The 26,754-nt window shown below is 41.3% G+C and overlaps 1 protein-coding gene across 3 annotated transcripts in view; it reads right to left on the reverse strand.

Moving 5' to 3' along the window:
• Positions 1-968: 968 nt before the first annotated feature.
• Positions 969-26,754, reverse strand: part of sned1 (sushi, nidogen and EGF-like domains 1) — a 28,761-nt gene continuing 2,975 nt past the window's right edge. The window contains exons 2-32 of one of the 3 annotated variants that reach the window (XM_035176002.2): positions 22,480-22,767; positions 21,142-21,282; positions 20,852-21,014; positions 20,629-20,754; positions 20,236-20,349; positions 19,070-19,183; positions 18,371-18,484; positions 17,353-17,400; positions 17,143-17,250; positions 15,626-15,718; positions 15,334-15,468; positions 14,928-15,047; positions 14,490-14,606; positions 12,431-12,574; positions 11,846-12,019; positions 11,630-11,743; positions 10,880-10,993; positions 10,671-10,784; positions 10,423-10,539; positions 10,004-10,294; positions 9,730-9,913; positions 9,412-9,524; positions 8,275-8,553; positions 7,962-8,103; positions 7,794-7,876; positions 6,892-6,990; positions 6,035-6,151; positions 2,148-2,235; positions 1,926-2,005; positions 1,801-1,828; positions 969-1,681 (exon numbers count right to left, since the gene is read on the reverse strand). In XM_035176002.2, the coding sequence (XP_035031893.2) occupies positions 1,803-1,828; positions 1,926-2,005; positions 2,148-2,235; positions 6,035-6,151; positions 6,892-6,990; positions 7,794-7,876; positions 7,962-8,103; positions 8,275-8,553; positions 9,412-9,524; positions 9,730-9,913; positions 10,004-10,294; positions 10,423-10,539; positions 10,671-10,784; positions 10,880-10,993; positions 11,630-11,743; positions 11,846-12,019; positions 12,431-12,574; positions 14,490-14,606; positions 14,928-15,047; positions 15,334-15,468; positions 15,626-15,718; positions 17,143-17,250; positions 17,353-17,400; positions 18,371-18,484; positions 19,070-19,183; positions 20,236-20,349; positions 20,629-20,754; positions 20,852-21,014; positions 21,142-21,282; positions 22,480-22,767 (3,960 nt within the window). In that variant the 3' untranslated portion in view covers positions 969-1,681; positions 1,801-1,802. Of the gene's footprint in view, positions 1,682-1,800; positions 1,832-1,925; positions 2,006-2,147; positions 2,236-6,034; positions 6,152-6,891; positions 6,991-7,793; positions 7,877-7,961; positions 8,104-8,274; positions 8,554-9,411; positions 9,525-9,729; positions 9,914-10,003; positions 10,295-10,422; positions 10,540-10,670; positions 10,785-10,879; positions 10,994-11,629; positions 11,744-11,845; positions 12,020-12,430; positions 12,575-14,489; positions 14,607-14,927; positions 15,048-15,333; positions 15,469-15,625; positions 15,719-17,142; positions 17,251-17,352; positions 17,401-18,370; positions 18,485-19,069; positions 19,184-20,235; positions 20,350-20,628; positions 20,755-20,851; positions 21,015-21,141; positions 21,283-22,479; positions 22,768-26,754 lie in introns of all 3 variants that reach the window. The other 2 variants (XM_035176001.2, XM_035176000.2) reach the window with 2 other exon arrangements.

The raw sequence follows: 26,754 nt of genomic DNA on the forward strand, positions 1-26,754 counted from the left end.
GAGAATTTCATTGCTTTCATACTGATGAAGCCCTTGATGGACCCTCCTGCCTGCACAGAGGCATAATAATTAGAATGTTTCTCATTAATCAGTGTAGCTCTTTTAATTGGTCAGTTGTCTGTGGTGAGGGATGTAACAGATGTGTCATTGCAGATGGCAGGTTGTGCTGCTGTCTGTGGGCCAACTGCAGGAGTGGGTTTAGCTGAATCTTTGGTTACTTGGTGGAAAAGTGTGATGATCAGATCTGCCCATTTTCTCTTTTGGGGATTGTCTCCATCTATGGCTGAAGACAAAGCAAGAGTTTGAGTCTGTTCTGGAAGTCAGTGTTCACCAGTGGGTGGTGGAGTTAGCCAGTGATATAATCTATAATCTAGGCACAGACAATAGTAACTGTTAGTCTGATGGACAGTATTGGTTTTTGTCTTTTACATGCACCACAACTGAAATGGGTCATGTTTGCCTCCTCTTGTTGTTGAAATACTGTTAAAATACTTCTAATCAATCAGGTCATTTTGGCTACTGTTGAACTGACTGGCCCATTTAATAAATCACATAAAATGACTGGGTAACCACATCATGTAAAGTTATTATACTAAGACCTCAAAGATACTTGAATGACATCTTTAACCATGTCTTTGTGACGGTGATACTGTGTCTTTTAGAATTAATTTACTTAAATGGATTTATTTAGCAGGTATTTATGGATAAAATAAAATAAAATAAAGATTTAGTTTGTTTGTATTTTACTTTTTGTTATATTTGGGTGTGGTTTTAATAGAAGCCATTACTACTTTCTCACAAGTATTTTTACATTTCATTTTGTATTTTTGTATTTATGTTGTGTGAAATAAACTAAACTAAATGCTAAACTAAATTACAATAATAAACTCTCTAAAAATGGATACTGTACTTTTTAAATATATAATTCAAGATGAAAACATCAACCCAACAAGACACCAGAAACAAAAAACATTTTAAAATTTTTATTAATAAAATATTCACCTACAAAATGGCCTATAAACACTATTTACAGAGTAGCAAGCACTGATGCCTGCAAAGACACAGAAACAGATATTTATACACAAATAACACTGTGCACCATTGTCAGAGGACAAGATGAATTTATGGGGTGTGGAAAAAAAAGTTTTCCCATCATCATTATAAGGAGCTCATGGCGCCGGAGTAGGGAAAAGACCGGGACTCTGAACACTCTACAGTTATTTCCCTGAGGGACAAACCTGCAGCTGAATCACAAATAATACAATAAAAAAAACCTCTCCTAATGTGTCAGCATGGACATGGAAATGAGGTATATAAGGTATCTGATGCACTGCAGTGGACTGCTTTCCATTGATATTTGCATACAAGAGTTTGTATGAAATATGAATCATCAAACATCACAAATGATAAATGATTTGGGGCCATTTTCACTGGGTCGACTGAAGCTTCTTCACGAAAGCTCGGAGCAACAGACTGCAGCTCTCAGGACGTTAATGAAAGCGACCTCATTTTCAGATGAATGACGATGTGTGTCTGAATGTTACAGTGGGCTCTGACACGGGTGTTCAGCACAAAAAAAAAAGACCATAATCAGTTCAAGTAGATTATAAACACCAAAATTGAAGTAAGGAGGTTTTCACATGACAGTGACAACAGTCCTTTCATCGGTTAACCAAGTGCTCTGGAAAAAAGGAGAGAAAAGACAAATATTTAGGAGAATTGTTGAACATCTTGTGATGTGTTACAGCACCAGTGAAAACACAAGGTGGGATGAGGATGTTGTGTTAGAGGAAAACCCACCTTTATTGTTGTCTGTGTGTTCTTCTGGCTGCTGAGCGAAGTAATAACAAGGTGTAAAAAAGAAACGCGTTAGTTTTATTGGCGGAAATGACCTCATCATTGTTCAGACGGCTTTTGGAACTTACTCTGACTTTTCTTTGGAAGCACTGGTTCACAAACCTCTCGATAACAGACGTCCTGCTGTACTTTATATGTTCTTTTGTATCTGCAGAGAAGAAAACACGCACATCTGTTTGACCCACAGGATAACACGTAATCTCTGCGTTACTCCAGCTTTTCTATTTGGATGTACTGTAGATTTAGATGCAAGGAGCAGAACTGTAGATCTGTTGCCTGATAGGACTTACAGGTAGTGGCAGACTCCACCCTCCCAGACAGGCACACTCTTTGTTTCAGAGTAGATACGGGTACATGGGTGTGGCACTCGCTGGCACGCTGCAATAAAAAAAAAAAGGCCGTCACAAAACACAAGGGAATGAATGTTTTAAGTATTGTCAGTGAGGAATCGTCTGCTGGATGGTTTAGGAGTCATGTGGGCTGGAGCCGGGCCCTGCTCTGTGGCTGATGGATGGTTTTAGGAAAGGAATGTTTAAACAATCTTGACGCTGGATGTTTAGTTGAAGAAAAAAACTGAAGAGGGGCGAGGGTATGTCCAGTGTCTCCTCGAAACACAGTTTCATCAACACTGAACTGAATCAAAAACTGACATTTTCTCTAGTTAGCATGAAGAACTTTGTTTTTAAAGACACTTTAATGTCACCTTCTACACTATCAAGGCAATTGATATGTCTAATGGTGAATTTACATCTTTATAGACATTTGCTTTGCATTTTCTTATTACCTCCACCAAGGAGGTAATGTTTTCATCTGTCCTTGTTTGTCAGCAGCATTACATATAACTACGGTGGCAGTATGCGCTCTAGAGGGTCCTTCTTATTTAAAGCTTTTACATCTTCTCATGCATGTATTTAACATAACCATGTAGTGTATTTGCAACATAGCCAGTTAAAAATACAAATTGAACTCCACTGATATTTTATAAATGTTCAGTACTGCAGATCAACTGTGTCAAAGCTTTCTACATTCACCAAGGAGGTTATGTTTTCCTTGCTGTTTTTTGTCTGTCTGTCTTTTAGCAGGAATACCTTGAAAAAACTTGGCTAAATGAAGAACCCGTTAACTTTTGGAGCAGATTCAAATAAGTGGGTTGATCTAAGATTTGTTTATTTTGTCAACATTGTGATTTTTCAGAATTTCTCAAGAGAGAGTGCAGCGACCTTTATAAAAAAAGCATTCATGTTTAGAGTGCTAATATCTATAAATAAAATTTGGTACTGATCCGTATAATAAATATGGTGATAAAGTGGCCAAACAGCCTTGGCAGAGGTATGCACTTGCCGAGTGCCCTTCTAGTTATGGAATACTTTAGTTTAGAGTTACACATCATCGTAAATTAAAGCCTAATGCTCAAGACTTTTAAAGCACTTATTCACTCCCATTTATCTATAACTCACCAGAAACATGAAGGAGCTTCCATGTCACAAAGTAATTCAAAAATAACGTAATCAGTTTCACGCAGCAATAACACAGGAGCAGCATTTTCTCCAAGATCTGCTTCTTTAGTTTTGTGCCATAATCCCTTTAATAATATCTTTCTGTAGTTCTGGTTTTTCAAAAGGACTGTACATACGTAGCTGCGTTAAAATGTGGATTCCTTGAAGTATCACTACTAGGCCCAAAATAAGACCAGTAATGGTAGTTGAAAATCTTGGTCAGGCTATTTACAGGAGCAGGTTAGCTTCCCAAAAAGGAGGGGACACAAATGATCTAAATAATAATCTAATACAGTCATGTTGAGCAACACATTGCATTTTATTTATGCCCTTTAGAAAGAGTCTGTGAATGTATATAAGAGGCTTATAATCAATTATTTTAAATAATGTAAACATTGCATTGGACAGTGTAGATACTGCAGTCCTTCTGACTGTCCTCCATATAAAGCAGTAGTAGTACAAATGGCCAAGAGACTTTTCCTCCAGGCAGCTGGCAGTTTCTTATTTACAGTCTGTCACAGATACATTGAAAACAAGCTGGTGACTTGTGTCAGCTGTACTGTGTGTCTGGAAAATGAATAACAGTGCTTATAGTGTATGGGGTATAGCCTCCCTTGAGTGCACAACTGCACGACCTGTACATGTGCTACTTGCTACATGACTTTTCGATTAGAAGATTTCCCTGTGACAGAAGAGAGATACCAAGGATGAAGTGGCCTGAGAACAGAGAGGGATATTGTCCACAGATAATATACTGCTGCCTCATTCAAAGTGCCAAACACTCAAAGGAAACACTGAGTTATGAATATAACACTGGGTCCTTGAAAGGAGGAAAGCGGCACGGCACAAATAATATGGTGCTTTGTGCCTTCGCTGACACTGTATTCATGTTGTACATTCATGCCCCTGAGCCTTAAAGTTAACCAAGCCATTCATAAAGGTCACAGGGGTCAATCGTCAGTGGAGTGTGTTTCCTGCATATAAGATCTCTATACATAGCTCAGAGCTCTGTGACAGTTAACACGATGACATTCAAATCTAACATACATTACACTTCAAGTTCACACCCTGAGATGCTCCACTTACACTGAGAGGAAGCAGAAACACAACCCTCGGGAACACAAAGACAGGACTGTAAATCCTGCACTGACACTAGGGACAGCTGGGGGGCAGACATCTTCCCCCAGAACCTCTTTGTTCACCTATCCCAGTGGCATGAATGCTGCCAGTTTATGTAATGCCTTAAGCTGTGGGCTTGTTATCACGTGAACTAGCATTAAATTATCCATCAATTTTCCGCATCATTAATTCTGTCCAGGGTAATGGAGGCCTTGCACCGATGCTAGCTAGAGTTTCCAATTCAGCTAAACATTTGTTTGGACTGTGGGAGGAAAATCACACATGGAGAACATGCAAACTCCACATAAACACATAGGAGCCTCCTGAACCACAGTGCAGCAACATCAAGACACCAAGTCTCTTTGTTATGACTGGGCCACTGTGGTAAATGGTCTGAATTTATATAGCACTTTTCTAGTCTTGATGACCACTCAAAGCAGCTTACTGTACAGTTTTTGTCATTCATACACATTCCAACAGTGCATCTAGCCAGAGACAATTTGGGGTTCAGCGTCTTGCTCAGGGACACCTCAGCAAGCGGAATGGAGGAGCCGGAGTTTGAACCAACAACCTTTTTGGATAGTGGGCTACCCGCTCTACCTCCTTAGCCACAGCAGCTATAAGTAGACCGATTTGGAAAGGAGCTTTTACTCACACTAGCGTGCTTGGCTCTTGAGATTGAGGCTTTGTTCGTTGGTTCACCACTTTGGTCCAAATAATAATATGCCAGTGACTGTCTGATGGACTGATATGACATCTTGTGCCCACATTCATGGTCCCCAGAGGATGATGATTTGGAATATGTGAATATATCATGGTCTGAGCCTCTGGCGTCAGAGGAACACATGTGGCACCAGTGGTTGACATTTGTGGGTTTGACTGAAATGCCTTGAAAACTATAGAATGGATGGCCAATACATTTTGTGTAGATATTTGTGATCCTATGACTTTTCATGTAGCACCCCCATCAGATGAAAAGTAAATTTTTCCAATACTATGGCTTGTGGCCAAATACCTGCAAAACTAACAACATAGTCATCAGTCTGATGTTAATGTGCTCACATGCTAAACTAAGATGGTGATGGATAAACATTATACATCAACATTGTCCCTGAGAGAATGTTAGCATGCTGCTGTTAGTATTCATAGCACTGTGGCTAAGTACTGTATAGTCATACTGGAAGCATGACAGGGGTTTCCGAGTCTTGTTAAGATATAAAAGACTATTATTTCAAAAACATGTGCGTGCCCTGCCTCTCAGCCAGCACCAGATGGAAAAAGCTCAAGCCCCCTGCTACACCACAAAGAGCAATTAGAGAAAGATAATCCATGGAGTTTATTATGTTACTGACTTCACTAATCAACTTGTAGATCTAGTGTTTAGGACAAAAATCTGTGTTAATAAAGAAAACCCTTGTTCAGTGTCCTAAAAACATAAACAGGATGAGCGACTACCCATGCTCACTCACTTGCCAAGCAGCAGCCTGTGTGTGTGTGTGTGTGTGTGTGCGTGTGTGTGTGTGTTTGTGTGTGTGTGTGTGAGAGGAAGCACATAAACTTACACAGTTCACACTGTTTGCCCTTGAACCCCACTGCACAGTCGCAGATGAAGGAGTCTCCTCCGCTCGCACATGTACCCCCATTCTGACAGGGCAGACTGCGACAGTCCTGGGGCGACTCTAAAAGACAACAGCTGCCATTAACATCCACACAACAGAAAGAGAAAGTGTCTCAGGTTTCAGGCCCACTACTCCACATTATCTACAGCTGATACTGCATGTTGATGGCCTCTATCTCTAACACCACTTCCCCTCTTTTGTGGAAATCCTCTTCTCGTCCCAATAGCAATCAACAGATAAAGTCATCTGAAATGAACATTGGCACAACATGGCCAATTCTTTCACTTTGACCTAATCAAATGATTGGTCAAAATCCTAGTACCTGTCTGTCGCTAACAGACCTGCCTGCCTGTGCGCACCCGGCCCGAGTCTTCAGCCGAAGAGACATACACCAAAAGTCGGATTTTAGCAGTTGTCAGACGTATGGGCAAGGTTTTGACGCGAGGGTCAATAGAGGGGGGTGGGATGGGATTTTTCTCAAAGCATTGCTAGCTTTTGCTATTAAGCTATAGCTTTTGCAGGATTACCAACCCTAGCTTTAATTCAATCATTGTTTATTCTAAATATGCCATTATTCAGGTTAAGGTAATCAGAAAATGCTGCCTTATTCAGACTATTGTCTTATCTGGTTAATATCGGAATATAACTGTCCATGTAAACATAGTCACTGAAAAATAACATAGAAACCAATAAGTTGTCTCTTTTCAAAAGGACACTGCTCTCACATGTGTGACACATCAGCTGGGATCAGTTACAGCGGCAGATGTGACATCCGCTGGAACAAACAGCAAAACACCTACCAGGCTTCCTTCTTAAACCATCTTCTTGAATCTCTAGTGCAAGGCTGATTTTGTTTGTTGTTTCTTCCATCTTCTCTAATCTAATCGGAGGCTCAGGCTCTGCAAAGCAAAAAATGTTCTGTCATGAATCAATGTAAAAAGAAGACAAAATGAATGACATACTGCTACACTGGGAAGTCGTACTAAATGGGACACTAAACGTGTTGTGTACATTCCTCAGCCTGGAGCAAAGAAACACAACATTGCTGATTTGACAATATGTGACCAAAATCATATTATGACATCATGGGTGTAACACTGAGAAAAAGGGCCGAACATTTCTAGAAAGGAAGCGATCCTCCCTGGAGCACAGGATAACATCTGTAAAACAGTTTTCTGTTTAGACCATCGGCTATAAACCTCTGCACTGTGATGCACTAACTTAAACAAGTGAAAAACATTACTAAAAACTATCGTCTAAGAACTAAAAGAAGAAGATTATTCCTGAAAGTCATTGGTGTCTGACTTATCTGTCTTTGTCAAGAGCTTCAAGATAAAGTGGACACCATGTGCAAGATTAATCTGTGATAGCAGAGAGACCGGTTTACATTAGAGGACCACCCGTATTTCATTCAGACAGGCCTTGGTTAGGGACATATGCTTATGCAGTATGACTTAAGTTAAGATAAGCCAATAAGAAAACTCCTTCATTGTTTGTACATCCTGATCACATTAAAACTAGAAATGTAAAAGTGTCCTCCTGCCTAGAAGCATTGAAAATTCCTTTATTAATTTACGTATGTCAAATAAGAGTGAATAACTGTATAGAACACATTAAATGTTTTGGAAAATGTGTCAAACGTTGGTAAAGTGGTGAATCATGACTTAATGTTTATCACGCGTCTCCTACGACTCGTACTTACTATTACGATGTCGAAGGGCTTTTCGAGGTAAGTGAGTGAACTTAGCCGTTATCTTTCCTCTCCTGTCAATGAGCTCTGTGTATCTGCAACACAGAAACAAATCACTTCAGCAGCAATAAACACAGTATAATGTTTTTAATGGCTGTTTGTTCATCATCACAATCATACCTGGGAATTTCCTCGGAGTTCTCCGTCTCTGCTGCACCTCCCAGGTCCTGAGGCTGAGCTGGGGGAGGTGTGCGTCCCACCTGAGTCCCCTGACCAGTCGCCGCTGGCCTCTCTCTCCTTGGTGATCGCCCCTCCATTGGCACTGCCCCACAGGAAATGAGCACAGAGTTTGACTTGAAAATCACCCACTTATAATCATACGGCAGATTCATTAAAAGCAGATTTCAGATTTGGGCAGAAAAAGGAATCTAACTAATGGGACATTTTATTGTATATGGATGGAGGAGATGAAAACGCTCTTGCAGACACTCACAGGTAGTGAAGGCTAAGTGCTGAGGAACGCTGTGGATCTGCTCCTGCCCCGTGCTTTTGACGGATGTGAGAGCCACATAGTATTGCTGTCCTGGCGTCAGCTCACGGAGGGTATACGAGCCTAACTTCCCGTTGGGCAGGAAGCGACTCCTGGTATTCAACCCTCGGGTCATGTTGACCACAAAGCCATCTGGGACACTTCTCGGGTGGCGGCTCCAGGTGATCAGCGCGGAGTTCGTGGTCACATGTGACAGGGAGAGGTTCTGTGGGGGGAGAGGCCCTGAGGGAAACACATGTTGATGGTCAGATTGATAAACAGATACCATTGTTTGTTACTTGATTTTGTGTTGTCATTTTGTTTGCTGTGGTGTAAAATGATGTTAACTAAATATGTAAACTGCTGCCAATTCACAAGATAACCAATCACAGAGCTAATCAACATGCGTATCACTACTGGTTATAACAATGTATACAATTCTCTGTGCTTATAGAATGAATAAATGCATTTATTCTTTTATCCAACCGTCATTCACCAGAAGGACTTAGCTCATATGGGCTTCAAGACATTACTTACATTACAATACAGGAAAAGAGAAAACAAAGTTAAAGCAGGCGACATATGATATCATGGCTATGGATCAAAACACAGGTACTCGATATCAGATTTCAATTTAACAAACTAAATATACAATGGTCTAATACACGGTTGATAGTCTTGAAGAAAATTTGAGCTCGATTTAACACCTTGTACTTAAACATTCACTGTAATCCACATTTGTCTGTCATGTCAAACAGGCTGGATTGTCTGGCAGACATTTTCAGGAAAAGCTTAACTTGAAGAAGAACTTGAAGTACATGCTAGAATATGGAATAACATTTTTTTAATTCTCAATCCTTTTCAAAGTTTTGAACATTTGATTCTCAAAGAAAAAGAGATTTAAGTAAAAACAGACAAAAAGATAAAGCCAGTCGTATGACGCATGTTCTTATATTTCCAAAAGGGAATTAGAAAAAGTTTAAATTCTAAATCTGGACAAAACTGGGCAGCCAGCAGCTGTTTTAGTATCATTCAAATCCCTTCAATGTAATTAGACATAATACATAGTTGCACTAACAGCTAAGTAGTGAAGTAACCTACTGCTCCAGAACTGCAGTGGTCCAACTGAGTGGCTGGTGGAGGGAAACTCATCTGGTCTGATTCCACTTTGAGTCAGCACGTCCACTGTGTACATCTGACCAGGAAGTAGTGAACTGAGAAACACACAAAGGTAAATGCACTACAGTCAAACAAGCATGGCACCTTTGTCAGCAGTGGCTAAATAGCGCCCTCTGGTGGTTGAAAGGTATATTACCCAAAGCCCTTCAAAGTGCACAACATCACCACTTAGTGGCCAAGTAAAGCTGGAGGTCTGTACAGTTGTCTATGTTCTTTTGAAGCATTATTTGTCATGCTGACCTGAAGCTGTACTCAGTGGTGCTGGTGTTGAGCACTGCGGTGCGAGCCTCGCTTCCATCTGAGGGCAACAGAGACACGTGCACCCTGCTGACCGCTGCATGACGAGCCGCCTGAACCAGCCAACGCAGCCAAACCTGAGATGAGGACACATTCACCAACTGCAGCTCCTCCACCCGCCGAGGTCCTGCACAGGAAAACACATGGAAATGTAATCAAACCTATACGGACATTTGGTTACACATGTTACTACCGATGCATTTAGGAATATGCTCACTGGTGCGTATCAGTGCGGTGGCAGGCTGACTGGAGTCTTTTCTGTTGGTGCTGCGTTTGATGGAGAAGGTGGAGATGTTGTAGAGCAGGCCGGGCACCAGGCTCCGCATGACGTGGGTGGACTGATGCCTGTCCAGGTAATCTGTTTTGGGGTCACCCCCACCCCCCAGTGGAGCGTAGGTGACAGCGAATCCGCTGATCAGGCTGTGCTCCGGCTCCGGCTCATCCCAGCGCAACTCCACCTCGCTCTCTTCCACGCGCAGCACATGAAGACCAGAGGGAGGCAACAGGTCTGGGAACATTGGCAACCTTACATGTCTGATCCATACATTAAATAATTACAGAGTTGTCTTAGAAATACACAGCAGACAAGCTGATCAAGCTGGACACTGATGCAGTGTGTAGTGACTCTTGACTGACCTTTCTCACAGTCTTTGCCTGTGTATCCTGTTTTGCAAACACAGTAGTAGTTTCCTCTCCTGTCAGTCCTGCAGACGCCACGGTTTCCACAAAGTTGCAGTACACATGGATCTTCCACTGGGGGGTGACAAAGATAAACAGTTGCTACAATGCGACTCATGCGCGACTGTTTGCACTTCATTAAGTTTGTGTAAATGAGCTTTTAACATCAACAAAACAGACTTGTGAGGCAGTCGAAGGCCACTTACACATCTGGCACTGGTCCCCGAAAAAACCTCCTTTGCACACGCACACATAATGCCGCCTGAAGCCCCGACACACTCCTCCATTTAGACAGGGGTTGGATTCACACGCATCCTGCTCTGCACACACATATTTACAGTAGAACTTGATTGCTGTCCTCTATAATCTGTATGTTAAAATATAGGAGCTGTAGCAGGTTGAGTAAACACTGTACCTATTTCACAGTTCTGTCCTTTGAAACCTTGTGGACAGTGGCACAAGTAGGATCCAGGCTGGTCCTCGCACGTCCCCCCGTGCTTACAGGGTTCAGACAGGCATGCGTGTGTCTCTTAAGGGGGAGGAAACACACATATACACCGGTACTATAATCAATATGTGTGCAGATACATTGAACTTATTTCAGCATTACTAGAAGTTCCTCAATTGGTCCTTCAACAACTACACTGGCTCCCGGTCCAACATCCCCTCATGTATGTCCCTTGACATTGCCTATGTGTTTACACTTGTAATTACTTCCATGAAAGAACAACACAAGAGAAATGTATACAATTTTGCTAAAATGAATCTTAATTGACCCGTCTCAGAATGGCATTAGGTAATATCTGACCTCTAACCATGGGATATTTGACATATTGGTTTAGAGGTAAAATTGGTGTATATATCACATATGGACTCCATTGGTGTATTGTGTGGGACCAAGATAAGCCAATATCTAGGCACCTCCTGATGACAAATATTTTTATATATATATATACTTTCTATATACTTTATTCCCACTTACAAATCCTACCTAAAACCTTTTAGACCTGCTTTTTCTGTGTTACCATGCCTTCTTGTTTTTACTATTATTATCCAATTATTGTTTAATTGACATCCTAATATTTTTTAGATTGTTGTTACATCTGTACAGTTTCTTCTAAATAGCATGTATTATTTCATTGTTATGAGTTTGATTAGGTGATACCTGTTTGACAGTGGTTTCCACTGAAGCCATCCTTACACACACACTGGTAGGATCCAACCTGGTTTTGACACGTACCACCATTAAGGCAAGGCTGTGATAGACACTTGTTGATCTCTGCAATGATAGGAATAAGTGTAAGTGTATAAACTGTGGAAAAAATAGGAATCTTGTTGTGTAGGATGTTTGTTCGGAGTGTGTGTTTGTTTCTGTACAAACCCTCACAAACGGGTGGCTGGCTCCAGTCTCCCTGAATACCACAGATGCTCTGGGTGGCTCTGGGCACAGACATAAAGCCTGAGTTGCATATATAAACAGCCATGGAGCCCGGTGTTGTCGAGGAGAACTGGACCTCGGCGTTCTTGACTTGCAGGGGCGGCCCACAGCTCAGCTCTGAAATGAATCCAAACAGGCCGATAAGGTCGGCACGGCTGCACAGTAACACTAGCTACTCACAAACAGTGGGGCTTAAAGGAGCTCATTCAGGACATATTACTGGTAACAGAGGTGTTTTAGATACACACACTCTGGTTTTGTCCTCCTAAAGTTACACCCCAGCATGCAGCATCAGGTCCAATCAGGTCTGGCTTTATATAGTTTATGCAGCCATTCTATATCCGTATATGTGGGGCCTCCGGTGCAGCAACACAGCTAAGATTATCTTCAGATGGAAAACGACTATCTCTACACACAGCTCAGGATATCCCCTGCTTGTGACAATCTATTAAAAGTCAATGTCGTACAAAGTTTGGCATCAGAGTGAGACTTGGGACATTATTGTGTGGTGACACACAGTCTCCTTACCTGCAGATGTTTGTACTGAGCTCCTGTTTATTTCACAGTGTCTGCCACTGAACGCCTCAGTGCATTCACATTTATACTTTCCAATGTAGTGAAAACACGTCCCGCCATTTAGACAGGGGGTGGAGGCACAGGGGTCTGGCTTCCCTGAAAGAAAGCATACACACGCAGAATTAATGATAACAATAGAGAAAATAATAACGTCATGTGTAAAGCATGTCAAGATGCAGTCCAAAAAAATGTATTCAAAAAAATTATTATCATAATACAGTTTGCTGTTGTACGATCCAGGGGAGGGTGCCCCACAGTTTAAAGGTCACAAAACAGGACTCTAAGAACAAGCAGTTCTCAAACGGAAGGCAGTGTAACATCGCGTTGGAAAATAAAATAAAAGGTGTGGTCAGGCTTGATAAACAAGTGAAGGGACTTTTCTAAAGGGATCATTTCTAAAAGATACACGTAGGCAGGGTGGTGTCGTGTGCAGTGGGGAGCGTGATCTTTGTTTTTTTGTATCACGGAAAAGGTAAAGTTGCAACAAGTGAATTCGAATACAAGTGGGTGTGTAACTACCTTGAACACACAGACCTAACAAGTGGATTTGATGAGCAAGGTGAACCTGAAGATGACCGATATGTTCCTCTGCTCAAAGCCGGATGAAAGCCCAGCATACCTCGCACTATACAGATGGAAGCTGGTGTTTATTGTTCTTGATTCTTTGCGGTTTATTTCTGTTTTGTTAGTTTTTGTTTATCTACATTCTATCTGACTCCTGATATAGCTGTGTGTATCATGCAGGTTTATTGAAAATCAAAAAGGGAGTTTATTTTTTCAAAGTGGGTATGTTTGTTTCAATATTGCAGTAAATTGAGAATTGAGTAAAAGTTTTGGTGATGTTCCTAAGATGAAGACAAATATTATGATAACTTTTCATCTACAACCTCTCCCAGAGAGGGATGGGAACCATAAAGGGTTGAATACCAGTTTTAAATTGTCCAAACTATCAACATCATGTGCATCTGAGCTTATCACATCGTTGCATCATGCTGGGATGTTTTCCTGACTGTTGCTCACTGCAAAACAACAACATCTACCTGAGGCTTCTATGCTGGTGGAAACAAGTAGGAGTCATGGTGGAAAGGATTTACTGTCCAGAGCGTGGCTTCATTTCATGAAGGAGGATGACGACAGTGCGACCTGAATGGTCATTTCAACTCAGGGTGGAAACATCTTTCCACACAACATGGGCTTGAATTCCTGAAATGCCATGTATTTGACACTCACACACGAGTGCCACTGCTTCACAACCAAGCAACACGTAAAGCTTCTAGTAAGGTATTTTTAAAAAGTATTTTCAATACAGATATAATACATATTTTTGGGACCAGATCAATGTGTTTGAACAAGTCTCATTTGTTGAATAACTTGTCATTTTTAACAATATTTTTAAAATCACTGCCCAAAAAATTCCAGGTAGTGCAACCAAATATTTGTAAAGATATATATATTTTCCATCAATTTATTCTTAGTGAAATCTTTGGCAAACATCCATTAGAGTGCCTACACTGCCAAAGCCATTATTAGTTTGTTTTTGTATTTACAATAATTTAAGGTTTTTGTATTCTATTGGCCAGGTATTGAGTATCTAAAGCATCCAATTTACATTTAAAGATGGAAAAATAATTACACAACCCCGAACCCTAACATTATATTTATCATTTAACTAAATTGGTTTTACTGAATAAAGTAATACATGTCGAGGATAGATTAAATTACTTTAAAATGGAAACTTTGAACCATTGGTATCTCTTCAATTCCCACCCTACTGCCATAATACATCTGTGACTGGTTTCTTGGGGCAGACAGAGTCTCAAGTAGAATCACAGTTTTCTGATCACCGAGTTAAAAAAAAGATTCTCAACTTTAACAGTGAAACTGGGGTTGTTACTGTGCATTCTTACACATGAAATGCAATGATTTCATTTCACACAGTTTTGCAAGAAATTTAGTTTGTTTTTGCCCTGAGTACAAAATGATTTGAATATGACTTGAGGCTGGCACTCACCCACTTCACAGTGTTTCCCAGTGAATCTGTAAGGACACACACATCTGTAGCTTCCCGCCTCTTCCTTACAGGAGCCACCGTTGCGGCAGGGACCAGAAGCACAAGTATTGAGTCTAACTGGAAAGAGACAAGAGAAACCTTGAAGCAGAGAACACTTAGCTTGTAATCACACAAAATAATTCAATAACAGTTACGGTCATAATTCAGGAAAAAAGCTCAAAACTCTGTCATCAGTGCAAGTTAGCATAAGCCTTTTAGCTGTTGTACTATTGCAGCTGTAATATTTTAACATAAACACCATTACTAGTAATAACATGTTTCCTGTTGGGTTTGAGCTTGAGTTATGACCAACAAGTCTGAGGGATGATTTGATCATGATGCTTCATAGGCTCATGTGAGCGTGGTCTTCTAGTGTTTTTATAATAATTATAATGCTACCTTTTTCACAGTGCTTCCCCCAGTATCCGTATTTGCATTCGCAGGTGTAGCCCCCGTCCCGCTCGTAGCAGTAGCCCCCATTCAGACATGGAGAGGAGTCGCAGACCGATCGGGGCTGTACTGAAAAACACATACCGAGACTTGACTGTGTTCCATTGGTACACCTCCTCAATTTAACTTGAGCCTTTAAAAAACACATTATTCCTCATTTTATGATTCGATGCAATACAAATCTCAACATAAAAACAACATAAATCAGTAAATGCAAACATGAACATTACTTTTTGGTTGAAAAAAATGACACTTGTCAAGACCAGTGTGTTTGTTGCTATAGTAACCAGCTGCTCATGCAATGACACATAGCTGCAAAGTGCCCTGTTGTTGGGTTGGTGACTCAGGGTCTTACCATAGGGATCAAAGTCCTTGAGATCTAGCTCTGCTACACTGGTCTGACACGTGCACAGGTATGCTCCCCCGAACTCCAAGCAAGGGCCTCCATCAGGGCACAGCCTGCCATGACTGCATGGCGTTTGGGTAACTTCTGGGTGGAAGGGATTGTTAGGTGGGTTCACATATTTTGGAAAATGAACAACTTCTCATTGAAGACATTCGCAAAGTTTTGCTTATCCAATTTTTTTCCCCATATTCATCAAAGCTCTTGTCAGACACCTGATAGGATTATTACGTATTATACCCACCGAACTGACAGTAGGGTCCTGTGTAGCCTGAAGGGCATTCACAAGTCCCATTGATGTCCACACAGACACCCCCATTCTGGCAAAGACATTCCTCTGCAGACACAAAGAGAGAAACAGAGAGAGAGGGAGAGAGAGCATGTGTCTGAGTTTGTTTGAGGATGAGAGAGAAGCTCAAAGTTGAAAGAAAGTACTTTAATTAAGTTTTCAGGAGTGTAAACATAGGGAAAAGGTAGAAATGGTAAACATTGTCTAACATATGCTGAGCCAATGCCTTTCATCAGCTGTACTGTAAATTATATATTGATTTACTGTCATTTCTCTTTCCCTAATCTTTTCCCCCCCAAAAGTTCAGAGGAACAGACGATTAGGAGTCAGCATGCCGCACATCCGCTCCGTACAAATTGTGAGAATGTTTTTATTTTTCCCCTCTTTCCTAATTGCGGCAGCGGATCAAAGGAAGTGGCCATATCGCAGCTAAATGGCTCCTCTTTGAAGTCGCGGGAGCTCGGTGGAGGGTTTTATTTTTCTGATGATATGGAGCATATTTTGTGACCAAAACGTATGGCCCCCGAGGGCAATTAATGGATTGTTAATTTGCTAGAGCCACTTTCATTGGCCACCTGTGCGGCCTGGGCCCTTTGATCTGGGAGCCCTGATTAGGCATTTCTGAGTCCCGCTACTTTCTCCTCCTCGGAGTATCATGCTCCTTTTTCCACTGTGCCTTCCAAGTGAGCCAGGCAGGAAAGTATTTGGGAGATTTAAGAGAGCCTATATAAGCACTGATAGTTATTTCAGCTCAGGGGTGAGAAGTAGCATGCATTTGCAATAGCTCAAATACTATTTAAGAGCTTTTTGGTGAAAAAAATTAAAATCAGGTAGTAACTGTTATCGCAAAGTGACAGTAAACTCCCATGGGAGCACAAATTGGCTTTAAGGGGAACACTTGTTATTTCCTAGAAGAAATACATTGTGATGCAGAGATTATACATAACACCAGATGACTTATTAATGTGCATTCAAAAAGGAAGGTATGAAACATTAGCCCAGGAGCATTTTACATATTTTGTGTTCAAATTGCCCTATGGTTATGCAAGCAGCAGCTGTGCTTGAAACTATAGCGTGGTGCAGTGGCCAACTTCCAGAGAAACAAGTAGCGGTGTGGAAGCATGCATATTTCAACAGCTCTGTCTGAAGAAATGACCTGAATACCAAAGAGCAGCTTTGACTCATAAAGAAGCTGTTTTAAGTCTAGACAAAGCACTTCCTCTTGTTGGTAAACTAATAAAATGCGCTATAAAACAATTATTCACAACATCAAGCGACTGGTTCCCGTAGTAAACATTGGGCGAGGCCGTGTCAGTTTTGATAATTACAATAATCCATCATCACAGCAGCCTCTTCCAGGGCACAGCTCCAAATTCCTGTGGGATAGCACAGCTCCTCTTCAAATACCCCAGTCTGCTGTCTACCTGCCCAACTGCCAGCAGTGAGTGTCGGCCTGGCCAAGTGCACAATACCTTCACACTTGTCACCGTAGAAGCCTGGAGCGCATGTACAGTTGTAGCCCCCGGAGCTGGTGTGTTCACAAATCTGGTGCTTGTTGCAATCATCGTCTTCGCACAAAGCTGCAGGTGAAGAAAACAAAACATGGCAGGATGTGGTATGAGAACAAAAGTGAGTGTGAGAAATTCTGGCAAAGTTTTTGCTGTAGCTGTGCTTGCCTTTACCTGTTTGGTTTTCTGCCTCAGTTGAATTAACCTGAAGTGCTACCAGTTCTGAGAAAGAAATATAGGAAAGTGGTTTGATGGGTGGATTCATGGAAATAACCATAAAACATTTTTGTTTCCCAAACTTACCTCTGGTCTAACCATGCAGATAACTGTCTCTGAGATATGTGCTGCCACCACAATACAATGGAGGTGATTACAATTGAGTCACATTAGAATACTTATAGAATTTTAGAAAATTTTAAACATCTCTGTCAACAAGCAGACCCTGAAAAAGTTAATTCATCTCTAGTGTATTGAGGTGACAGCAGAATCATCATCCATTTCCCGGTCTTAAATGGGAAATGGATGATGCTTTATATGGCTTATATAGTGTTTCTCTATTCTAATTGACCATTCAAAGCTTAACAGTACAAGCAACATCCCCCCCTCACATAGAATGCACTTCTTCCATCACACACTGCCAGCACAGCAGTCGGTTCAGCATCTTGCCCAAAGACACTTTGTGTAAGGGGATAAGAGCCGGAGATTGAACAAATTGAACCAATGACCTTCTGGTTAATGGACAACCCGGTCTGTCTCCTGAGCCACAGACACTCCTTAACTACATAACTAAAAATAAACAATCATCTACCTATTAAGTTCTGTACAGAGAAAAAGGTTTTGTATTTATGTTTTAATTACAGTTGTCAGGAAGGTGTGACTGTATTAAATAGCTGTACAGGCATAATGTCTTTAAGCAACAAATAAAAGAATTTGATAGAATATGATGTTGGCAATGGCGAGCCACAACAGAACCAACTCACTGACACAAAATTCGTAGCCATAAACATTCATTTTGCTCTCAAAGAGGTATGATAGGATTCCCTTTGTGTTTGTTCCAGTTGGAAAAATCCTGGAGTACTGGAAGCCAAACTGAAAGGAGAAACTCTTACTTCCAGACGGTGTGAACATTTTCTATAAATAACCATATTTGCAAACATGCTGTTTTGGTTAAAAAAAGTGGATTTCAAGTCACCTGTCTCACAGAGCGCTCCAGTGAAGGTAGCGGGACAAACGCAGGTGAAGTTGGCCAGCTGATCGACGCATTCTCCTCCATTCAGACAAGGCTGCGACTCACATTCATTTATGTCTGGAGGACACACAAAATTCAGGTCATCAGAGGAGAAACGTTTATCTGCTGCTGATTCTGTTTCACATTGAGATTCTTCAGTCGCCACATGGAAATCCAAGATTTTCTCGTCTAAGGCACTGAGCTGGATTAAGAGCACTGAACTTCCCTTCCAAAGGCATAGAGTTTCATTGACCAAGTGTCTGGTATTAAGAGTAATCCGGCCTCATGTAGAAACAAGGATTCATGAACTGTGCAGGGCCTGATCATTTAATTCTCCACCGGGTTCAAGTTTCATCAATAATCAATCACGAGGAAAGACAGATGAGTAAATGTCTTCATGGAAACCCACCTGACTTCAGTGACCTTTCTCACTGCGGTTCATTGCTACAGTGTGTGACGAGAAAGAAAAAAAAAAGGTTGTTTGCAAATCAAATCAACCGTTAACCTCAACTTGGAACCATTTGTCTACGTAGACTGGGAAACTCTTTGGACAAAAACATCTGCCAAATGACTGAGTTTGATGTAGAAAGCAGCAGAAAATATTTCCTTCTGGAGGGAGATGCCTACTTTTTCCCCGGGACTGTCGAAAAAACCACAGCTCACCTGTCTCACACAGTGCGCCAGTGTAGCCCGGTTCACATGCGCAGGTGAAAGTGCCGGCGCCTTGTACACACGACGCGTTGTTGAGGCACGGTCTGTCTCTGCACTCGTCGATGTCTGCAACACACGCACACACAAACATGCCATTGCACACGGACGGAGAGAGACATGCTTGTGGAATATTTACTCAGCTGATTAATATATCCGCCACACTGCTCCCCTCACTCTGCAAGTATGTGCTGCTGGCTGTGAAAGGTATTAGAAGAGGTTTGATACATCTCCACGGGCTGGACTATGGGAAAAGGCACAGAAGCTCCAGAAAGGCTCCACCAAAATATTCTAAATACTTCTTTGTGTGGAAACTACTTAATGAAGCACAAAATACTTCAATCAGGGTTTTTCCAGTTTTTCAGCTTGGAGGAGAAGTTTGGAGCGTCAGCAATAATATCTCTACCGCCAGCTCTTTTTGATAATTCAAATAATTTTTCCCCCACAATATCGGACAGAGCGACAGACACACAGCACAGGTGCTGATCTCCGTCATGGCAACAACATTCATAAAATCCCTTCCTCTTCAGTAATGTGCCTTCAAAGTAAAAGCACAACGTTTGTTTTGTTGCTGCAATGTATCTTATTGATATGAATTAAAGAGCTTGTATTTTGCAAAGTTATGAAGTTGGGTCTGACGACTGTGTCCAATTGCTTCACAGACTTCTGAAATAGCCCAAACTCAACGTATGAAAAAACAGCAGTTCAGATAATCATTCGAACTTATATATTAACCACACACGTGAACAGTAATAAAAGCTAATTTAGTTTCATTTTATGAAAAACATTGACTATAAAATCTTCCTGGCAGACAAACTAGGTAGGATTAACACAACATTTTCTAACATTAATCTGCACCATAGACTGTTTATAAAAAGCTCTGCACACAACGTCCAGCACACAAACATTAAAAAGTGACAGTATGTTGTAGAACTGTTTGAGGAGGACTCACTAATGACAAGGAATAATTCTGAAGTAGCTGCTGATCATTAACACAGGACAAGAGAACAGGCAGGTTTAGAACATTGACTGAACTAGCTTCCACATAATTGTAAATAGGATTCATTGTGATGGTAAGTGGAGTAGTACATATCAGCTTTGAGGCAAACTGTCGGCTGTACCTGTTTCACACAGAATCCCAGTGTATGCAGGAGGACACTGGCAGATGAAACTGTTAATCTGGTCTTTACAAGTCCCTCCATTCTGGCAAGGATATGAGGCACATTCATCGACATCTATAGAGCCAGGGAGAAACACAAAGGAGGTAGTATTACTTTTTTTAATTAGAAGAAAACATCTGGGTTTCCAAGGTTAAAGGTTGGATAGATAGATCATGTCCCAGAAGAAAAAGACCTGAAGTTGATACAGGAATTAAGGAATTATGTGGGTGTCCTTTTGGCAATGCAGGTGAATTCTAGTAATGTTTTTTTAAAGTTGACGTGTTTTTTTTCTGGTTGATTTCAAGTAGATAGACATCCATTCATAGTGTGAAGTGTGTGGCAACAATAACTCACCGATTTGGCAGCGTCGACCGGTGAAGCCGGCCAAGCATGAGCAAGTGAAGGAGGGGTTGCCTGTAATGCAGTCGTCGATGCACTGGCCTCCATTCAGGCACGGTCGCAGGTGTGGGCACACAGATGCTGCAGAAAGAGATCAATGTAACAGGAATACGTGATGAAGATGTATTAAAACAGCCAGGAGTCACAGAGGAACTCATCTCTTACACAGAGATCTCACCAGAGTTATTGCAGCCACCCACTTCTACGTGTGCGCTGTCAATACGGAACACCCATCTGCCTGGGTAGCCTACGTTGGTGGTCCCCTCAACGTTCACCACATCAGCCGTGCGGGAGCTGGGGATGTTGAAATAGCGCTTGCCGTCACCAGCATTGAAACCTGCCTGGGAAGAGAGTTAACAAGGAGGCAGACATCACAAAAGGATTAGATGTCTACAACGTTTCTTCAAAGGAAGCAGACCGTAGATCAATTCTACATGTGACTGTCACCACGAGCCAATGTGATCTTACCTGCGCTGCGATCCCTCCCAGCCCGGCCAGGTTTCCTCCGCTGCTGGCATGCATGCCTGTGGTCCAAGTGATATTATTGTACTGGAATATAGTAAAGGAAAGCTCTCCGTCTGTAATGAGCACCACTTGGAAAGTATTTACCTGCACAGAGAGGAACAGGCTCGGTTAAACCATTTCCTGATTTCTAGGAAATTTTGTAATAACACATTTATCTGACAGACTCTTCATAGCAATGGTACACCTTCCCAAATCTCAGTCAGTCTGGAGACATGATAGACTATTCTGGGCCTGCTGTCCCTCTTGGGTCAGATAACAGGAAATTCACAGATACCATTAGGATGAAACCCAATAGCTGTGATTTCTAACATCCCACATTTAACAGGTAAACACAAGGCTATGTTCTTTTTTTATGAAACACCAATATTTTTCTATTTTTAATGCCAACTGTTACACTTCAAATGTGTTCATTTCAGTTGATTTAAAAGTGGATAGTAAGTGGACGTTGTTCATTTCATAATAGGTGTCAGGGTTTCCTTTTTACAAGCTGGTATTACTTGGTAGGTGCAGAACCAGGAACCTTCCATTCATTATCAGCCATCCATTACTTTTAACTAACTGTAAGCCCATTACTTTCAGCTAAATATTTCTACTTTTTATCTTATTGCTTTAATCTAACGATTTCAACAATCAAACCATTGGGTAAAAATCGAAAAACATGTCAGGTGACCAACCTTATTCACCCTGATCAAGGCTTGCCATGCGATTGCTACACTAGAAGGCTTTTTAATTTTGTCCAAATTAGAAGTACCTTGGTTTATTTATTTTTATGCATCAAAACGTATTACTCCTGTGCCAAGGAGCATATTGTGAGACTTCCAAATAGACGTGCAACATTTTTTACATTTTAACCTTTGTATTTAGTAACAATTTCTCCGTTTGACTTTGGGATAACGTTTGGCTAGTTGTATCAAATAGTCATCCTCGTCATTTCTGCTAGCATCCTTCCTAGATTTCATGCTCTCTCAGCTGCAGTATGTGGTGTACAGGTGACTCAGGTTGGTAGGAGGTGTGTATTGTACAGTCAGCCGATGTAGTTGGTACTTTCCTGGTTATTTTGATGAAATATACAAAAAATCTGAATCACATCTGTTTGGATGATTGGACTTCTCCAAAACACACATATATGGATATATTTATTATATATATTTGTCTTGGCAACTGCAGACGTGCCCCTTAGTGTACAAGAACGAGTACACTAGAGTTACATAGAGAATCAAAGGTGTTTAAGCAGTATCTACATGATAGTGGGAGATCTGTGTGATACGTGTGGGTTCATACCGGTGTGACGGAGTTGCCTCCAAAGAAAGTAACTTGGTGCCATGTTGAGATGAGGACCCACACGGCCTTGAATCTGGGGAACTCTGAAAAGTACATCCTGACATCACCAGATGCCCGACTCAGGATGGACGGCTCCAGGCTCTCTCTGTAAAAGACTCTCCCAGCCCGACGGTTGTCCACATCAGCCCAGAACGGTGCTACGACCCGTCTGTCCCCAGCGATTGGAAAAGCTACTGGTGTGAATTGAGATACCTCCCTCAGGAAAGATACAAGGCCATTGTTGTTAACCTGAGGAGGAGATACAATAAGAGAATCGTAATTAGGTAAATCATGATCTATTTTCTTCAACATGTCAGATTTAACCACAGGAACTTGTAGAGTGGAAGTGCTGAGGCGAGGGTGGACAAACAGAGGTATTTCTGACCTCACGGGGCAAACCGCGGCATGGGGCAGTGAATGCTCCAATGACGGATGTTTGCACTTCCCCCAGTAGCAAACAGACGCTACATTTATTCCATGAAATCACTGCAGCTGAGAAAACCTGGTTTCTTCCGCTCATGCACCTGCAAAGTCATCACACCAGGAAGGACATTCATGGCCTCTAAATCCACAGACGTGTGCCAACAGCAAAGTAACCAAATAAATGAGCCCATCTCCCGCTTTTCCACATGTCTCCTAAGTGAGAATTACGCATTCAGCACTGTAGTTATATCCTGTAGCACAGCGTAACATCAACTTCTCAACATGTAGGTGTAGTTCTGAATCCGTTTAAGAATCCATTAGTTAACTGATTTGGTGGTAGATAAATTCGTCGAATTGTCACTACAAGTGACCACTTTTACATTATACAAACATTTGATCCATTGTTAACAAAAAATAATGATTAGTGCAGCTTTTAATCATTACTGCAATAAGGATTTCAAACTGTTACAGTTCCAAGACAGCAGATCTCACAGATGCTCAAGGGTTTCGTGCTGTAGAACTAGATTAAAGAAACAATGTGCGATGTGGAAAGCACAGATTAAAGATAAGAGAAAGATCTGGGAGAAAGATCATATAGGAAGTAAATGAGAGATGATTTGAGGAGGGGTTGAGATTATTTAGGGGAAAAAATTGTGCAGAAATTTTGTGAAACCCTTATAAAAACACAATTAGTGGAGTGCATATCTTACATTACATTACATTTCATTTAGCTGACTCTTTTATCCAAAGTGACTTACAATAAGTACATTCAACCATGAGGGTACAAACCCAGAACAACAAGAATCAAGAAAGTACAATTTCTTCAAGAAAGCCAAACTACAAAGTGCTACAAGTAAGTGCCATTTAAGTTCTACTAAATTTAAGTGCTACTAAATTGTTAGTTTATACTTTTATTCAAAGTATAATATATATCTCCGCCAAACACCAACAGTCCCCTTAAATGCAATCGAGCAGCATCAAATTTCACACACTTATTAATATCAGTTTCCTAAATGTGCTCTTTAAAAAAAAAATTAAGATCCATGAATTATTCAGAGAGATCAGTGAAAAGGTTCTTTCTCACAATGTTAAAGAAAGTGAAAAAAAGGTGAAAACATGACCTCCTTGAACGGATGTAATCAAAGAATTATGAAGACATTAAAATGACTTGGCACCGTCGCTGTGGGTGAAAATCACTCAAAAACAATCTGGTAAATGGTCTTTTCAGTGATGATTCTGAGTCTGCATGTATGCAATCTTTGTGGAATAGAAGCTTGCTGGTGTCCGACCTGCCACTGCACTAATATCCTATGAAACAAGCTGCTAAACCTGAGTGTGAAGAGGAAAGGTTAAATCCCCATGAAAGGCCTTCATTCATTCACTATTTCTGCATATTATCAGCGAGAGGAGCTTCTACCCACCAAGGCACCTATCCTGTTTCCCCAAAACGCTGGCGTCAACTTTGCCTCTCAACGTTCAAGCCCAGTGGCATGTGACAGTGACAGAGCAGCGTCAGATGGCTCGCCAGTGTTCCCCGCTTGTATGAAAACCATAATTTGAAGGACTTTGCTGTAAAAACAGCAGAGGAAGTTTTTTTTGGCACAGCATGGGCGCTCAGTTAATTGCCCGACCACAGTCTTCCCCTCTGCATCAGTGTGATGTGGTGAGAACGTGGCCAGTGTGAGGGAAACAGAGGACCAACTGCAGGGCAGGGCTCAGAGGTCAGCCAGAGCACCATCTGATACGACACTGGGCCGGACGAATGCAAGGATGTACATGAATCGCAAAACCTCCCACACCCACATACCCACTAATGAGAGACCTGTGGTGGCAGTGGTCTGGAGGTTACCCATCTTACAGCAAAATTAGTGTCGGAAATCATGGTGAACACTGAATAGAGTTTATACTCCAACACTGGAATATATTTCATCGCCTAATCCAATCTCTTGTCGCATCTGGAACTGTTTAAACAAGTGTATTTCATCCTTGTTAAGATTTTTAGGGGTCTGTTTTGACATGGAAATGGCCTTGGAGGAATTTAAACTGAACTTGGGACCTTTTTCTCTTCATCATATCGCATACTTTCTTCTTCTCGTGAACTTCCACCAGGCTATAACTATTGCAGACGTCTGGCTAAGGGTGGTTCTGCATCACACTTACGTGAGAGAGTGAATGGGTTCAGAGCATGCCTTGTGTCATGCTGTAACATGACCAAGGTCAGAATCACAGGGGGAAAAGGTGCGATCAGTCAACCTTGTAAGAAGTATCTCTCTCTCACCATATTTCTTTCTCTCACTCTCAATGGTGCCACTTCACTCCACAGCTCCGTTGTTGTTTTTTGGGAATTCTTTGCCGGATATATCCAGGATTTTGCTTGGGTGGTTTTCTTTAGAGCCAAGCAATTTATGGACTAAAATAAACTCTCATCTGGCTTAAGTCAAGCCAAAGCAAACTCCTAAATGAAAAAGGTGCCCGTGGATCAACTTAGGAAAACATTCGTTTTCCTTGTCAAAAACAGAGGTTTCACAGTTACAAGCTTGTCCAATTATTTGACGAGACCCGAGGAAGTGACTACAGCCCGACAGTCTGTGCACTTGGCCTGGAACTCCTTAGCCCTGGCTCACCTCTATCTTCAGAGTTTAGACTGAGGCTATGAATCCTGTCTGCAACAATGTGGAAGGACTCAAATACAAATGAATCTATTGCAATGTTGGTAAAAAGATGCACAGTTTAACTAGGATGAATAATGTAGTAAAATGTATTGAACTTAAATTTCAATGTGCAGTGCAAATTAAACAGAGTTAGAGAGGAATGCCATCTAGTAATTATTAATAACATGGACTATATCTCTACAGTTATATAAACTTTTATCGACCACTCACAGCGGTTTACGGTTCAAGTCACATTCACTTATTCACACAGCACTTCTATGTGCGGCTCTTAAACACACACCATTCATACACTGTCTGCAATTTGGGGTTCAATTCTTTCCCAGTGGAGACTGGAGCCACAGATCAAACCACCGATCTTTTGGTTAGTGGACAACTCGCTGGACCTATTGCCATGTCGTTGAAATTCCAAAAATAAAGCAATTCCCATCAATTTATAAGTCTTTCAGGGAATAGTTTATTTTGTGAAACACATTTATTTTCTTGCTGAACATCATGTCTATATGTTAAATATGAAGCTAGGGCCAGACACACTTAGCTTAGCTTAGAAACAGGAAAAACAGCTATTTATTGTTTTGCATAAAATTTCTAAATCTGCCAATTTGCACCTCCAAAGTACATCTAGTACTGTCGCCTCACAGCAAGAAGGTTCTTGTTTTGGAATCTCTTTCTGTGTGGAGTTTCCATGTGTTCCCCATGAGTGTGTGGGTTTATTTTCCAGGTACTGCGGCTTCCTCACACAATTAGATTGGAGATAGGTTAATTGGAGAGTGACTGGAAGTGTGATTGTGAGCACTTACAAAAGTAGAAAAATAATGCTTTTTATAACAACAAACTTCTTGACTTTGGCAGTGACATCCTGGAGTCACTCTAAACCTGACAGGTAACCAGCCAAGAGGTCACTGCGCCCCCCGCTTGTTTTGACATAAATAAGCTTTGAGTCTTTTGTGCTAATCTCCAGTGACCATCACCTGACTGTATCTTTGTGTGGATACATTCAGCTCACAGTGGGGGAACTGTTCCTAACATCACTCAGTCACATCTCTCATCACAGAATAACATGCAATAAGCACCCATGCAGAGTAGAAAGAATAAAACCTGATGCACACATCTTTGGGACATACATGGTGGTGAGTGAATGAAA

The sequence above is a fragment of the Hippoglossus stenolepis genome, chromosome 14 (genome assembly GCF_022539355.2).
Source record: "Hippoglossus stenolepis isolate QCI-W04-F060 chromosome 14, HSTE1.2, whole genome shotgun sequence".
In the NCBI taxonomy this organism is placed as follows: Eukaryota; Metazoa; Chordata; class Actinopteri; order Pleuronectiformes; family Pleuronectidae; genus Hippoglossus; species Hippoglossus stenolepis.